The 13,911-nt window shown below is 45.8% G+C and overlaps 1 protein-coding gene across 1 annotated transcript in view; it reads left to right on the forward strand.

The window, feature by feature from the left end:
• The first annotated feature begins 215 nt into the window (after positions 1-215).
• GTF2F2 (general transcription factor IIF subunit 2) overlaps positions 216-13,911 on the forward strand; it is a 138,034-nt gene continuing 124,338 nt past the window's right edge. The window contains exon 1 of the mRNA XM_040267221.1: positions 216-484. Within this exon, the coding sequence (XP_040123155.1) occupies positions 419-484 (66 nt within the window). The 5' untranslated portion in view covers positions 216-418. The remainder of the gene's footprint in view (positions 485-13,911) is intronic.

Below are 13,911 nucleotides of genomic sequence, written 5' to 3' on the forward strand. Positions count from 1 at the left end.
GACATACACTGACAGCCTTTGTCTCTTTAAACCCCGTTTTTCTGTTTTGACACTTTCTTCTGTTACTCTGACCTGGTCTTTATATGTACTGCTGATGTTTGCGCCCATCCCAACCTCGTTTTTAATCACTCACACAGTCCCTGGAAGTAGCCACGCCCACTCAAGAGGTTGCCCGCCGATGAAGTTTGTCCTCAGTAGCGCGCCGTACTGACGGCCGCAGTGCGCAGGCGCAGTTCCCCGCTGCCGGCCGGGTGTGTGCGTCTTTCCCAGGGCTCCCGGCATCCCGGAAGTTGGACCGCGGGCTCTTCACAGTCAACCTCCGGCCAGGGTTCGCCGTGTGCTTCGCTCTCTCGTCCCGCAGTCACCAGCTCCCGGGGCCGCTGCTCTAAGTCCGCAGGTCTCCGCCGGCGACAGACCCATGGCCGAGCGCGGAGAACTCGACCTGACTGGCGCCAAACAGAACACCGGAGTGTGGCTGGTCAAAGTAAGGTTTGCGTGGCTCCCGCTTGCGCTCCTTTTAAAGTAGTTTAAGTGACTTGAGAGGAAAAGGAACTGGCAACCCACTCCAGGACTCTTGCCTGGGAAATTCCATGGACGAAGGAGCCTGATGGGCTACAGTCCATGGGGTCTCAAAAAGGGTCGGACACGACTGAGCGACTTCACTTTCTTTCTTTCTATAGTTCCTTTAGGAGAAGGAAATGGCAACCCACTCCGGTGTTCTTGCCTGGAGAACCCCATGGACAGAGGGGCCTGGTGGGCTGCACTCTGTGGTGTTGTAAAGAGTCAGACACGACTGAGCAACTAACACACACACACACGTGACTTGAGACTGTCCCACTTTGTGCGCCTTTTAAAGCTCATTAGGCCTCTCTCGTTAGAACTTCGCTTACCCTGAGAGGCAGGGTTGGTTGTTAGGCTTGTTTGCAGACGAGGACATTAGTTCAGGGACACCTAGGGTGTTTTAGCCAACTAAGAGTCTGAACGTGCCTGAAAGGGATCTCCTTATCTCACGACCTGGTTTTTCTGGGCTCCTGTCTTGATGGCCCCCCAGTTTGAGCATTTTATCCCAGACTGAAGGATTTCTTCATCTCCACTTGCTGAAACTGATTTCAGTCATCAGTCTCTATAAGAAAGTTGAGCGTTTGCTTTCTGGGTAGTTTTCTGAGCCAGAAAGTAGAACTGGTCTACCACTGAGTACCCTGGTGGCTCAGACGGTAAAGCATCTGCCTGCAATTCAGGAGACCCAGGTTCGATCCCTGGGTGGGGAAGATCCCCTGGAGAAGGGAATGGCAACCCACTCCAGTATCCTTGCCTGGAAAATCCCTTTCGGGGGAGCCTGATAGGTTACAGTCCATGGAGTCCCAAAGAGTTGGACAGGACTAAGTGACTTCACTTTCACTCCTAAGGTGTTTTTTTAGGTTGATGGCTCTTATGGAGTTCCCAGGAGAGCTGAGAGTGCTCTGAACTCGGGGAAGGAGAGACCGTGGACTGGAATGTTCTTGTAGAGCTCGACTGCATCTCAGGTGAAACTGTCAGTAATTTTTGTTGTAAAGGCAGTATTTTGATTAACCCTTAGTAAGAACTTACTGGGCTTCCCTTGTGGCTCAGCTGATAAGGAATCCACTTGCAATGTGGGAGACCTAGGTTGGATCCCTGGGTTGGGAAGACCCCTGGAGAAGGGAAAGGCTACCCACTCCGGTATTCTGGCCTAGAGAATTCCATGGACTGTATAGTCCATGGGGTCGCAAAGAGTCAGACAACGAGCAACTTTCACTTCTTCACTTAATGAGTACACTATTTATGCCTTACTTCTTCATATTGGGGACTGTTGTTTCTTAGGAATTTTCATAAGACGTGTATATTCAAAATGTGATTATGATAGTCTTGAAAACTCAAGTAAAATATAGAGACCTTTATTTATTAGATTTTTGAAAAGCTTTTATCACATGTCTGAGTTTCTATCAGTTAAATCTGAGAGGCCCTTCTAGTCTTCCTCTCTGATGTAGCTCCCTTATGATTCAGTTCAATTCAGTCGCTCAATTGTGTCTGACTCCGCGACCCCATGAACTGCAGCACACCAGGCTTCCTTGTCCATCACCGATTCCCAGAGCTTATTTAAACTCATGTCCATTGAGTCGGTGATGCCATCCAACCATCTCATCTTCTGTAGTCCCCTGCTCCTGCTCTTATGATTATTCACTAGCATGTTGAACCTGTATTAACATTCTTCAAAGCACACACACAGTCATATTTCGCGAGAGTAGGCGTCTTACCTGTCACCCAGAACTGTGTTTGGCGTAAGGTAAATAGCTCAGATAATGTGATGTATGCATGAATGAATGAATGAACGAACTCTTATTCTTCAACCCTAGCCTTAACTCTGGCGCTGATTTGACTTATCACAGTGATATCAGTGTGATTTAAAATGATGGAGTAACCAAGTATCTTTCTCCTCCTGCATGCTAGATGGAGAGATATCATTAGGGAGGAGATCTCCTTTGCAGATGAAAAGAGCTTGAAAAGATGGCGAGAGCTTGAGGTGATGTGTTTGTGCTTGGAACACAGTAGATGCTCAATAAATGTTGTTTGCCTTACAGAGGTTTGGATGGGGGGCCCATAGTATCTCCGTAGCATACCATGGAGAGTGGTTCTGAAATGCAGGAGTGAGAATGCACAGTAATGTGGTGTGGGCTGGAAAGCAAAGAGGACATCATGCCTGGAGTAGCAGATTGGGACCATATACTGACATTATCACATTGTGAAATGGGAATGTTTTAACTCTGCTGCTGCTGCTAAGTCACTTCAGTTGTGTCAGACTCTGTGTGACCCCATAGATGGCAGCCCACCAGGCTCCCCTGTCCCTGGGATTCTCCAGGCAAGAACACTGGAGTGGGTTGCCATTTCCTTCTCTAATGCATGAAAGTGAAAAGTGAAAGTGAAGTCTCTCAGTCATGTCCGACTGTTTGCGACCCCATGGACTGCAGCCTACCAGGCTCCTCTGTCCATGGGATTTTCCAGGCAAGAGTACTGGAGTGGGGTGCCATTGCCTTCTCCAGTTTTAACTCTAGTCTACAGGAAATGAGGAGACTCTTGGAGGGTTTTGAGTAAGGCAGGGATACAAGTGATTCTTTAAGCGGGGGGTAGGCGGGGAGCTTGAAGAGAAGATAACCAGAGTCAGAATTAGGAAATTATCACAGGATCCTAGACATTTGATAGTGAAGTCTCAGGAGTTAGGGAAACTTTCAGCAAAAGTTGTCAGGATGTGGTGACTGACTAAATGAGGATGCAAGAGAAAGTTAGAAATCTAAACTAAAGAAATTTTAGTGTTCTCTCTTATATGGCCATTTGAATACATTTTATCGCTTTAAAAAGAAGTCTTACTAATGATAGTTCAAATTAGAATTTTTCTGTTCAAATTAGAATTTGAATAGAACTGCATGCAATTTTAAATCTTTTTGGTATACGTTCATATTTCTTATTGTAAATCATGCCTTGAGTTCTGATCTTTGAGGATCATTTGTTGCAAAATATGTGAGTTCCTAGAGTATCGCAAGTTTATGGGCCATTTTTGTTCATAATTAATTTGTTCATTATTAATTTCATCACTAGACAAGGAAAAGGATAATTACAGTAAGAGTTACACGTACAAGATCTCTCAGAGTTTTAAGCAGTGAAAAAGTTATCTGGTGGAATCAGGGAAGACTTCATGGGGAAGCTGAAATTTAAGAAGAGCCTATGGAGTTGATTAGTTGGAGGGGGGGCCGGAAATAGTTCCAAGCAGGGCTGATGAGTGTGTTCAGGAAGAGGCAAATAGAGTGGAAGATTGTGTACCAGAATGCCCACTACCTGTATCTGTTCTGACCAGTGAAATGCTGTAGGGAGAGAGCAGTTGCCCAGGTGGTGGTGGTCAGGCTCTCTTGCCCCACTCCACTCACATCCTACAGCTGGGATCATTTGTGGCACTGCGCCTGCGCGTCGTGGTGTGGTCTATATAAGCACCACCTGAAAAGCTCCTGCAGTCAAGGTGAGTCTAGTTGAGTCAGGCAGTCGCTGCTGCTGCTGTGTCATCCATTAGAAAATAAAGCATGTCCGCATTGCTGCTGCAAATAAAGACCGTCTGCGGTCTCTGCAGTGCCTCGCATCTTCCTCCAGCTTCCCCGCTCGTGCCTTGCCTAACCTGGTGTCAGCAAACAGTGAGATACAGCAAGACAAAGGCCATTTCTGGAGTTCTGAATACCTTAAATCTGCAAGAGAACGATGATCTAAATAAGTTTTGATGGATAATAGAAGTGACTGAATTTAACTTTACGATATCGCCTGCTCAAAAAAACAGGAACAACTACAGTCTGCCCCTGGTCGGGGAGCTCATCCCTTGTTGGGCGTTCCCCGGTTCCTGTTGCTCACTCGGTCCTCGCCGCTGTCGGGTTGCCACCCGGTCACAGGCCTGCTGTTGCACACTGTACACCAGATCACGGTCTAAATGGGTACTTAAGAACACTTTAGCATAGTTCTGTTGTTTCACTTCCAACATGTAGCCTTCTGGAAAAGTCATCTTCTCTAGTTATGGTTGGCTGGAGGGTAAGGGTACCTGATGGGGAAGAAGAGGAGATAAAGCTCCCAGCGTTTTTAGACGTGGTGGGGTTTTTGTAAGTAATGAATATCCTATCAGAGCTTGGGTGATGAAACTATCTTTCTTGGAGGAAATGGACAAGTGGAGGTATTGACAAGCATTGTGGTAGGTTCACCCAACAACCTTCTGGCCAGCAAAAAGGTGTGTTTCAGGTCCCATGAGCCTTCCTCCTGTGAGCATTTTGATTGATGTTTGTTGGAGGAGGGAATCAGGACCAAAGGGACAGACATCACCCTCTGTGAATGTTGGATCCTCCATTCAATAGCTCAGTTGGTAAAGAATCTGTCTGCAGTGCAGGAGACCCTGGTTTGATTCCTGGGTTGGGAAGATCTGCTGCAGATGGGATAGGCTACCCATTCCAGTATTCTTGGACTTCCCTTGTGGCTTAGCTGGTAAAGAATCTGCCTGCAATGCTGGAGACCTGAGTTCGATCTCTGGGTTGGAAAGACCCACTGGAGAAGGGAAAGGCTACCCACTCCAGTATTCTGGCCTGGAGAGACTGTATAGTCTTTCCAGAGACTATAGTTCATGTATACCATGTATACATGGACTGTATAGTCCATGGGGTCACAAAGAGTCGAACACGACTGAGTGACTTTCACGTTCATTCAACACCTTAGAAGCCATCAAGCTTAGCTTTTCTTTTTTCACAGACAAATAAGCAGTTGGACATTGGCAGTCAGAGTCAAAGCTATCTATCAGGGAGAGATGAAACTGGACTGGGTGATACCCCAAAGCCTTGCAGGAGAAAAAGAAACTTATAATGTGCCAAGTATTTCGCAAAGCAAACCTGTGAAGTAGGTACTAATTATCTATATTTTTCAGATGGTAAAATTGAGGCTTAGGGGGGCGCCACCCTTTGGGTCTCTTTAATGAAACTTCTCCCTGGAGAACAGAAGTGAGGGGGTGGGGAATTTGTTTTTATGGCCTTGGGTCTTGTCAGCTCAATACATTGACCTTCAGGACAATGTGTGAGTAAAAGCTGCCTGATGCATGTTGGATTCCCAGGGAAGCTAGTTCTGAGGTGATGAGCATGCAGGGGTTTGTTACACAGTGCTGTTGGGATCATCCCCTGTGGAAGGAAAAGGATTTACTCAGGATTGGGCACAGGGTGGTTTGGCCCAGGAGGAGTGTGTGATCGTGGTCAACTCTTCAGTGGAAGCACTTCCAAAGAGAGCTAAGAACTGCAGGCTGTCTGTGGCCACACTCCCAGCAGCTCGGGGGATAGGCCTCCATTCCTAAATGAAGAAATGGGTGCCATGCCAGTGTCCACACAGCGCTCTTAATATGCTTGTATACCCTGGGAGAAGCATGGCTTTGGAGGCTAGTTGTTGGGGAACTAGATACTAGATGAAGCAAAGCTGGCAAACAAGCTTAGGGAGTAAGCTCTGTATACCACCTTGGCCCCTTGGCTTCAAAGGTGCAGTTGCCCTGACCACTCTGCGGCTTGAGTGAGTGGGTGGGCAGATGGGTTTCTTCCACAAGCTTTTAGTGATCACCAGTCATTTGTTCTAGGCTCCGAGTGCGTTACTGTGAGCAAGAACGGACAGGGTCCGTACTCTGTAAATTGGAGTCTCTAGTGTGCTCCCTGAGACAGACCTCAGGCAATACTGGTCCTAATGAAAACAGTTACACACAGATAGATAAGGTCACTGAAGAAAGAAATACTGTTTTGTGAGTGTGAATAACAAAGGAACGTGGTCTAGAGGTCAAGGGAATTTCTCTGAGAAAATAATGCTGAAGTGAGTCATTTGCTGTCACTCTCCCTGGTCTTGGGAAACCTGAGAAAACATCCCCTGTTGTACCTGTTCTCTTGTCTCCATCTGCGTTTCTTTAAGGAATGTGGAGACAGTGGAAACAACACAGCTATCTCACAAGTGACAAGTTGACGAGAGTGTTTGGGGGAAATTTACTCAGGACAGCATTCAGGTGTTCTCATCTAGAAACAAAGGTAATTATGTGGAGATAATATGTTAATTAGCTTGACTGGCTTAATTGTTTCATGTGCATATAAAACCATGTTGTACATCTTAAATATACAACTTTACTTAAAATGTAATGTTTTAATTAAAAATATCAGCTGTCCAAAAAAATTTTGGAGCCTTGGAACCATATATACCATTATTTGTTCCTTCTCCTTCTTCCTTTTTTTTCTTTAAATATGTGTGTATTTATTTTTGGCTTTGCTGGGTCTTTGCTGCTGTGTGCAGGATTTCTCTAGTGGTGGTGCCCGGGCTTCTCATTGCAGTGGCTTCTTTGGTTGCAGAGCCTGGGCTCTAGGGTGGATGGCCTTTGGTAGCTGCAGTTGCTGGCTTCATTGCCCTGGGGCATGTGGGATCTTCCTGGACCAGGGATTGAACTAGTGTCCTCTGCATTGCAAGGTGAACTCCTAACCACTGGACCACCAGCAAAGACCTCTTCCCAACTTAATGCGTTGGAACTTTTGGGAAGCCTATTTCCATAATCTCGTGGTATAAAAAGTTATATATGATTGACATACTATCATCATTGTATTCTACTAGTTTTCATTACAAGGCTATAGTATTTTGGCAACCTTTTGAATTAAATAAGCTAGTAGGCTTATCTTAGGAACTTTCAGTTTTATTTTAATAATGATGACAATGCAGTATGCATTCCAGACTTGTTTTTATCAATTAATTTCAGGCACATAATCTTTTTTTTAAGTTGACCAATTGCTTGTATTAGATTCAATTATTGTACTGCATATGATTCTTAATTTTATTTTATAATACGTAGTTACTTCACTTAGAACTGCTGTCTTGTTTGATGGCCTAAATTGTGGTCTCAGGCAGTTTGACCACAGGGTCTTCTGACCTGGTTATGTATTGAAGAACTGTGGTCTCAGCAGGAGCTCTGAAACAGTCTTGTCTTCCCTTTACCTTAGCAGCATGTCCGGGAACCAGCAATAAGGGGACAGTGGCAGGCTGGAAAATGTTTCACTTTATGGGTGTTTTCCCCTTCTCCCCCTTATTTTAAGGTAGATCTCTGGAGTAAGGTTTCCCTTTGAGAATGCAATGAGATTTATTAAAGTTTAATTCTATAGCCTGGATTTATTCTGATAACACCATCATTGTCATTACATTAACAGTAGCTAATGTTTCTTTAACAGTATCCAAGCATTAAAATAATAACTCTGTTGCTGCCGCATGCTAGTCTGTTCTTCTGTTAGGGATGTGGCAATAGTGAAGTCACTCAGTCATGTCCGACTCTTTGCGACCCCATGGACTGTAGCCCACCAGACTCCTCCGTCCATGGGATTCTCCAGGCAAGAGTACTGGAGTGGGTTGCCATTTCCTTCTCCAGGGGATCTTCCTGACCCAGGGATCGAACCTGGGTCTCCCGCATTGCTTTAACCTCTGCGCCACCAGAGAAGCTAGAGTAAGCAGAACAGACGAAACACCTGCCTTGTGCAGGTTGCCTTCTAATGGAGAGGGAGAATGACAATAAACAGAGAAGTGTATAGTGAGTGCTGAGTGCTCCGAAGAAAAATCAGGGTAAAGAGTACAGAAAGTAGCTGAGGATGCTGTTTTAATCAGGTGGGAAAGGGCCTCACCGATAAGGTGGGCCTTGAGCAGTGACCTGAAGGGAGTTACGGGAATGCCCTTCACATATTTGGGGGAGGAACGTTCCAGACAGAAGTAACAGCAAATCAAAGGCCCTCAGGTGGGATGGTGCTGGGAATGTTGATAGATCTGTGTGGTTAGAGTCAAGTGAGCGGAAGTGGTAGGAGGTGAGGCCGTGGATCTCAGTGGGCTGTATCATCTGAGACATCACAGGACTTTTACCATGAATGCCGTGGGAGGCCAGTAGCCATGGAGAGGAGGCATGGATGGTGATGGGGGAGCCCGACTGCCTCGGTTGGAATCCTGGCTTCACCACTAGTGATTGTGAGACTTTGGATGAATGATAACTTTTTGATACCTTACTTGCTTCTCTGTGAAATGGGATAATAATAAAGTTTTTATGAGGATCAAGTGAGGTAAATTTTTAAAGTGCTTAGAAAAGTATCTGGCATGTAGTAAGCACTATGTAGATGTCTGTTAAATAAACTGAAAGGCTTTGAACAGAACAGTGTCATCTGACTTCTGTTTTAATATGGTCACTCTGATTGCAGCCATGAAATTAAAAGATGCTTACTCCTTGGAAGGAAAGTTATGACCAACCTAAATAGCATATTCAAAGCAGAGACATTACTTTGCCAACAAAGGTCCGTCTAGTCAAGGCTATGATTTTTCCAGTAGTCATGTATGGATGTGAGAGTTGGACTGTGAAAAAAGCTGAGCGCCAAAGAATTGATGCTTTTGAACTGTGGTGTTGGAGAAGACTCTTGAGAGTCCCTTGGACTGCAAGGAGAGCCAATGAGTCCATTCTACAGGAGATCAGTCCTGGGTGTTCTTTGGAAGGAATGATGCTGAAGCTGAAACTCCAGTACTTTGACCACCTCATGCGAAGAGTTGACTCATTAGAAAAGACTGTGATGCTGGGAGGGATTGGGGGCAGGAGGAGAAGGGGACGACAGAGGATGAGATGGCTGGGTGGCATCACTGACTCAATGGACGTGAGTCTGAGTGAACTCTGGGAGTTGGTGATGGACAGGGAGGCCTGGCGTGCTGTGATGCATGGGGTCGCAAAGAAACACAACTGAGCAACTGAACTGAACTGGTTGCTGTATTGAGGCTAAAGTGGACACGGACAACAATCACACAAGAGATGAAGGTGGCCTGGATTAGGATGGTAGCCCTGGAATTGGTGAGAAGGATGTGGAGTCCAGATATAATTTGAAGGTATTGCTGACAGGCTGTGTCAGTTGATTGGATGTGGAATGTGAGAAAAAAGGAGCTATTCAGGGTAAGTCCATGGTTTCAGACTGAGTACCTGGAAGGATGGAGTTAACTTTTACTGCATTATGGAAGGTTGCCGGAGGAATAGGTTCACGAGTAAGAATCCGTTCTTGAGTGGAAATTTTGAGTTTGAAATGTCTCCTGAATATTCAGATGGAGAGTTTGAGTAAGCAGCTGGTTGTATAATTTGGAACTTGAGGGAAGAGCTGTAAATTTGAGAGTTGTAGTTACACAGATGGAATTTAAAGCCTTGGGATTGGATGAGGTTACGTAAGAATGAGTGTGGACAGAGAGGAGAGGCTTGAGGACCGAAATCAGGGCCCTCTCAGGTTAAAAGGTCAGGAAGATGAGAATCTAGATGTGTGGAGACCGAAAAAGGAGAGTCTGGAGAAGTGGCAGGAAAATCACGAGAGACTGTGGTGACCTGACGCCAAGTGAAGAAGGCGTTTGAAGGAGGAGGAGAAAATAGAGTCTCAGATATTTCTGATAGGTCTGCAAGATGAGGACTGAACGTTGGCTTGACATTGCGGAGAGCTTTTTAACCACAGGCAGCCGTGTCTGTGGAGTGGTGGAGGGGAGAGCCTGTTTAGAGCAGAACCCAGCAGCAGAGGAGGAACTGTGGTCAGCCAGCAGAGACAGCTCACTCAGAGCCTTGCGGTGGAGAGAGGCAGAGACACGGGACAGTGCGTGGGAAGGATGAAGGAGCCTGCCCTTTCCAGGGGTGTGACCGCGAGTCCATTTGCTCACTTTCCATGCCTCAGTTTCCTCACTTGTAAAATGGAAGAAATAAACAGATTGTGTGAGAATTAAATGGTTAATTTATTTAAAACATTTAAATATATTAAATGTCACTTAACGTGTTTGTTATCTATTGCTATATAGCATATCACCACAGGCTTGCTGCTGCTGCTGCTAAGTTGCTTCAGTCGTGTCCGACTCTATGTGACCCCATAGACTGGACTATGCAGCCCACCAGGCTCCGCTGTCTCTGGGATTCTCCAGGCAAGAACACTGGAGTGGGTTGCCATTTCCTTTTCCAATACATGAAAGTGAAAAGTGAAAGTGAAGTCGCTCAGTCGTGTCTGACTCTTAGCGACCCCATGGACTGCAGTGCACCAGACTTCTCCGTCCATGAGATTTTCCAGGCAGGAGTACTGGTGTGGGGTGCCATTGCCTTCTCCGCAGGCTTAGTAGCATAAAACAGCACGTACTTTTGATACCATAGTTTCTGTGGCTCAGGAATTTCCTGGCGTGGCTTAGTTGGGCGGATGCAGTCAGGGTGTTACACTAGGGTGCAAGTATCACGGGTGGGGATCATTGAGGGCCATCTTAGAGTCTTCTGCCACGTTTGGTAAGCTCTCTGTTCCCTGGTGGCTCAGACAGTAAAGAATCTGCCTGCAGTGCAGGAGGTTTAGGTTCGATCCCTGGGTCAGGAAGATTTTCCAGGAGAAGGGAATGGCTACCCACCCCAGTGTTCTTTCTTGGAGAGTTCCATGGTCAGAGAAGCTTGGAAAGCTACATATAGTCCATGGGATTGCAAAGAGTCAGACACTACTGAGCAACTAACACTTTCACTTTGGGCTTCCCTGGTGGCTCAGATGGTAAAGAGTTTGCCTGCAATGCAGACCTGGGTTCAGTCCCCTGGGTCAGGAAGATCCCCTGGAGAAGAGAATGCAGCCCACTCCAATATTCTTGCCTGGAGAATCTCACGCACTGGTGGCAGTAGTAGTAGTAGTAGTCTGGTGGGCTTGGGGTCCACCAGTCCTTGGGGTCGCAAAGAGTTGGCCATGACTGAGCCACTGACACACACACATCATCATTGTGATTCTGTTGGGAGAATAAAAAAGGGAGTGGAGGGGAGAGAGGGTAGCATTGAAGGAAAGACGTCCTAGGTTAGACTGTGGGCAAAAATTCAGTGCGCATGTGGAGGGAGTGGCCACAGTTCCTCTGTGAAGAGGGGAGAGCAGAGTAGAAGCCTCCCCTGTGGCTAAGTGGTAGACTTAGAAGCTTTTGATGGTTCAGTGGAAGAGGAAGTCGGGTTATCATCCTGGAGGGAAGAGGAGCAAGAGGTGTTACAGGTTGAGGAGTGAACGTGTGGCCTGTCTGCAGTGGCTTTTCCGCTGCAGGTGACGGTTGACCAGGGAGAGGGAGTTAAATTGCCCAGCATCTTGAAGGGCTTACTTGATGTTAGTCACCAAGGATTTCAGGGGAGACCATTTGGCATGGTTGTCTTTCTTCAGATGCTCAGGTGCAAGTGTGGAGGAGGAGTAGCACAATCAAATAAAACAATACATAGATTAATTAATAAGATAAGTGATATTACTGGTATCACTTGGCTTTAATCAGGTTAGATTCTGCCAGGCCAGTATGATGGAGGGAGTTAGGGACAAGAGAATGATGATAATGATGGGCTGTGAAATGTAGTTCCATCTCAGAGAGAAGGGAGGACATAAGCAGGCAGGGGCAGAGTCAGTGATGTGAAGGATGGAAGAATTGTTGGAGCCGAAGTACCAAGGAGAGGGCCAGGGAGTTAGGAGACGGTGGTCAGAAGGGTTCCTTGAAATACAGTTTATGGAAAGGGTACTGTTCTTGATAATGAGAAAGTCTTAACAGTATTTGAATCAGAAACGTGGAATATGATGAAGAAAAACCACCGTCTTTCCTCTAAGGACTTTATTAGGGAGTATAGCTCACCATTGATTGTTAGAGCAGGCTGCTATCTGTAGAACTCCATTTCCTCTTTGTGTTAGAGTAATCGACAAGAAGATTCCCTTGGGCTAAAAATCAGGCAAAGCCAGAAGCAAAGGCTAACATGTTAGGCAGGATTTCAAGGTTGAGGCCATGAGGTAATAATTTACACAGTCTGAGGATTCAGGGTTTTATTTGATGTAACAGTATTTGCCCAGATCAGTTTCACATCTTGTATTTAGTTCTGACAGGTAATGTTGACATTTGTTTCTTTGACTCACTGTGACAGCACCTTGAGTTTCCTTTGTGGGCACCACCGCTCCGCCTTTTCAGTCTGGTGATTCTAAGGTGTTGACTATCCCTCCCCAAAGGTGTCACTGGCTCAGGCTGGCAGTACAGGAATCTCGTCTCTGGTTCAGTAACAGGCCAGACAAAGGACCCGTGACCTGGTCAGAGCCACAAGAGAAAAACGATTTTGCTGGGGATTTGGGGAAGAACTCATGTTCTTCAGGAGTGGCTTCAGCCGTCGTGCTACGTAGCGGGGAAGGCTGTCAAAGTAGTAGTCAGTGTGGTGAGGAGAAGAGCCGAGAGATGGTGAGAGTCCTGGTGACGGTATTTGAGCCCTTAATCAGGCCACCTTAACACTCCTTCTGGAATATTTAGTTACTTTTGCCAGTAAATCTTCTGTATGCCTGAGTGGGTTTTCTTCTCATCTGTATTCAAAGCAGACCTAATAGGTAGGTACAGTTATCCTAAGAAATTTGCCAAATCCTGTAAGCGTGCATGAATAGTGGAGCGCAGTATAGTTGAAACTTTAAGGTATGGAATCTTCAAAACTCCTTTCCTTTAGAGGATCTGTAGTATGTAAAGGGTGGTGTACATTTGACCAGTCTGGAGTTTTTGACTAATACTAGCTAGCCGTGTCATTTCAATCCTCTGAGCCTCGGTTTTGTCATCTGCGGAATGAGGAGAGCAGTGCAGTTTTGCGGGGTGATTGGGAGGATGGAATGGGTTGTGGATGCAAAATGTATAGCATGGTACCTGACAGTGTGGCTCCCTTCCCCTGCATCTTTTCCAGGCTTCTGGCATAGTTTTGACACGGTAGTTGTTCAGTTTATTTTAGTGTAGGGAATGAACAAATACCATTAGGGTCTTCTATTCTTAAATTTTTACTCGATTCAAAGCGCTGCAGTTCAACTAATAGTCACGTGGTTCTTCTTGTAAATGAAACTTTGTTAGATAGAATTTTTTCCTTTCCAGCTTTGGAAGCTCTCTTTGACTCTGTTATACATTCCTGTTACCATTCCAGACTCACTGTGGAAAATAACAATGAGCGCTGATACTCACTGAGCACTTGGTTTGTGTGAGGCGTTGCACTTCATACTTCACGTGTAGCATCTTACTCCTCCAGAATAGGGCCATCTTAAACGTATGTACTGATGCCCGAGCTCCAACGATGTCTTGGAAGAAATAACAGGTGGCCCATAGTAGGTTATATGCTCTTAACCTTTTGAGATTTTGATTGCGTATATCTGATTGCACACACAATGTAGTGTATTGGTTAAAAGCATAGGCATTGGAACCAGAGTGCCTGGATTTGAATCCTGGGTCCTCATTTGCCAATTATATGCCTTTGGCTAAATTTTATAATCCCTGGGTGCTCCAAATTCATAGTCTGTGCAGTGGGGATAATGAACAGTACCTACCTCATATAGACGTGAGGTACAAATG

This window comes from Oryx dammah, unplaced genomic scaffold, assembly GCF_014754425.2.
Source record: "Oryx dammah isolate SB20612 unplaced genomic scaffold, SCBI_Odam_1.1 HiC_scaffold_24, whole genome shotgun sequence".
Taxonomy (NCBI): domain Eukaryota; kingdom Metazoa; phylum Chordata; class Mammalia; order Artiodactyla; family Bovidae; genus Oryx; species Oryx dammah.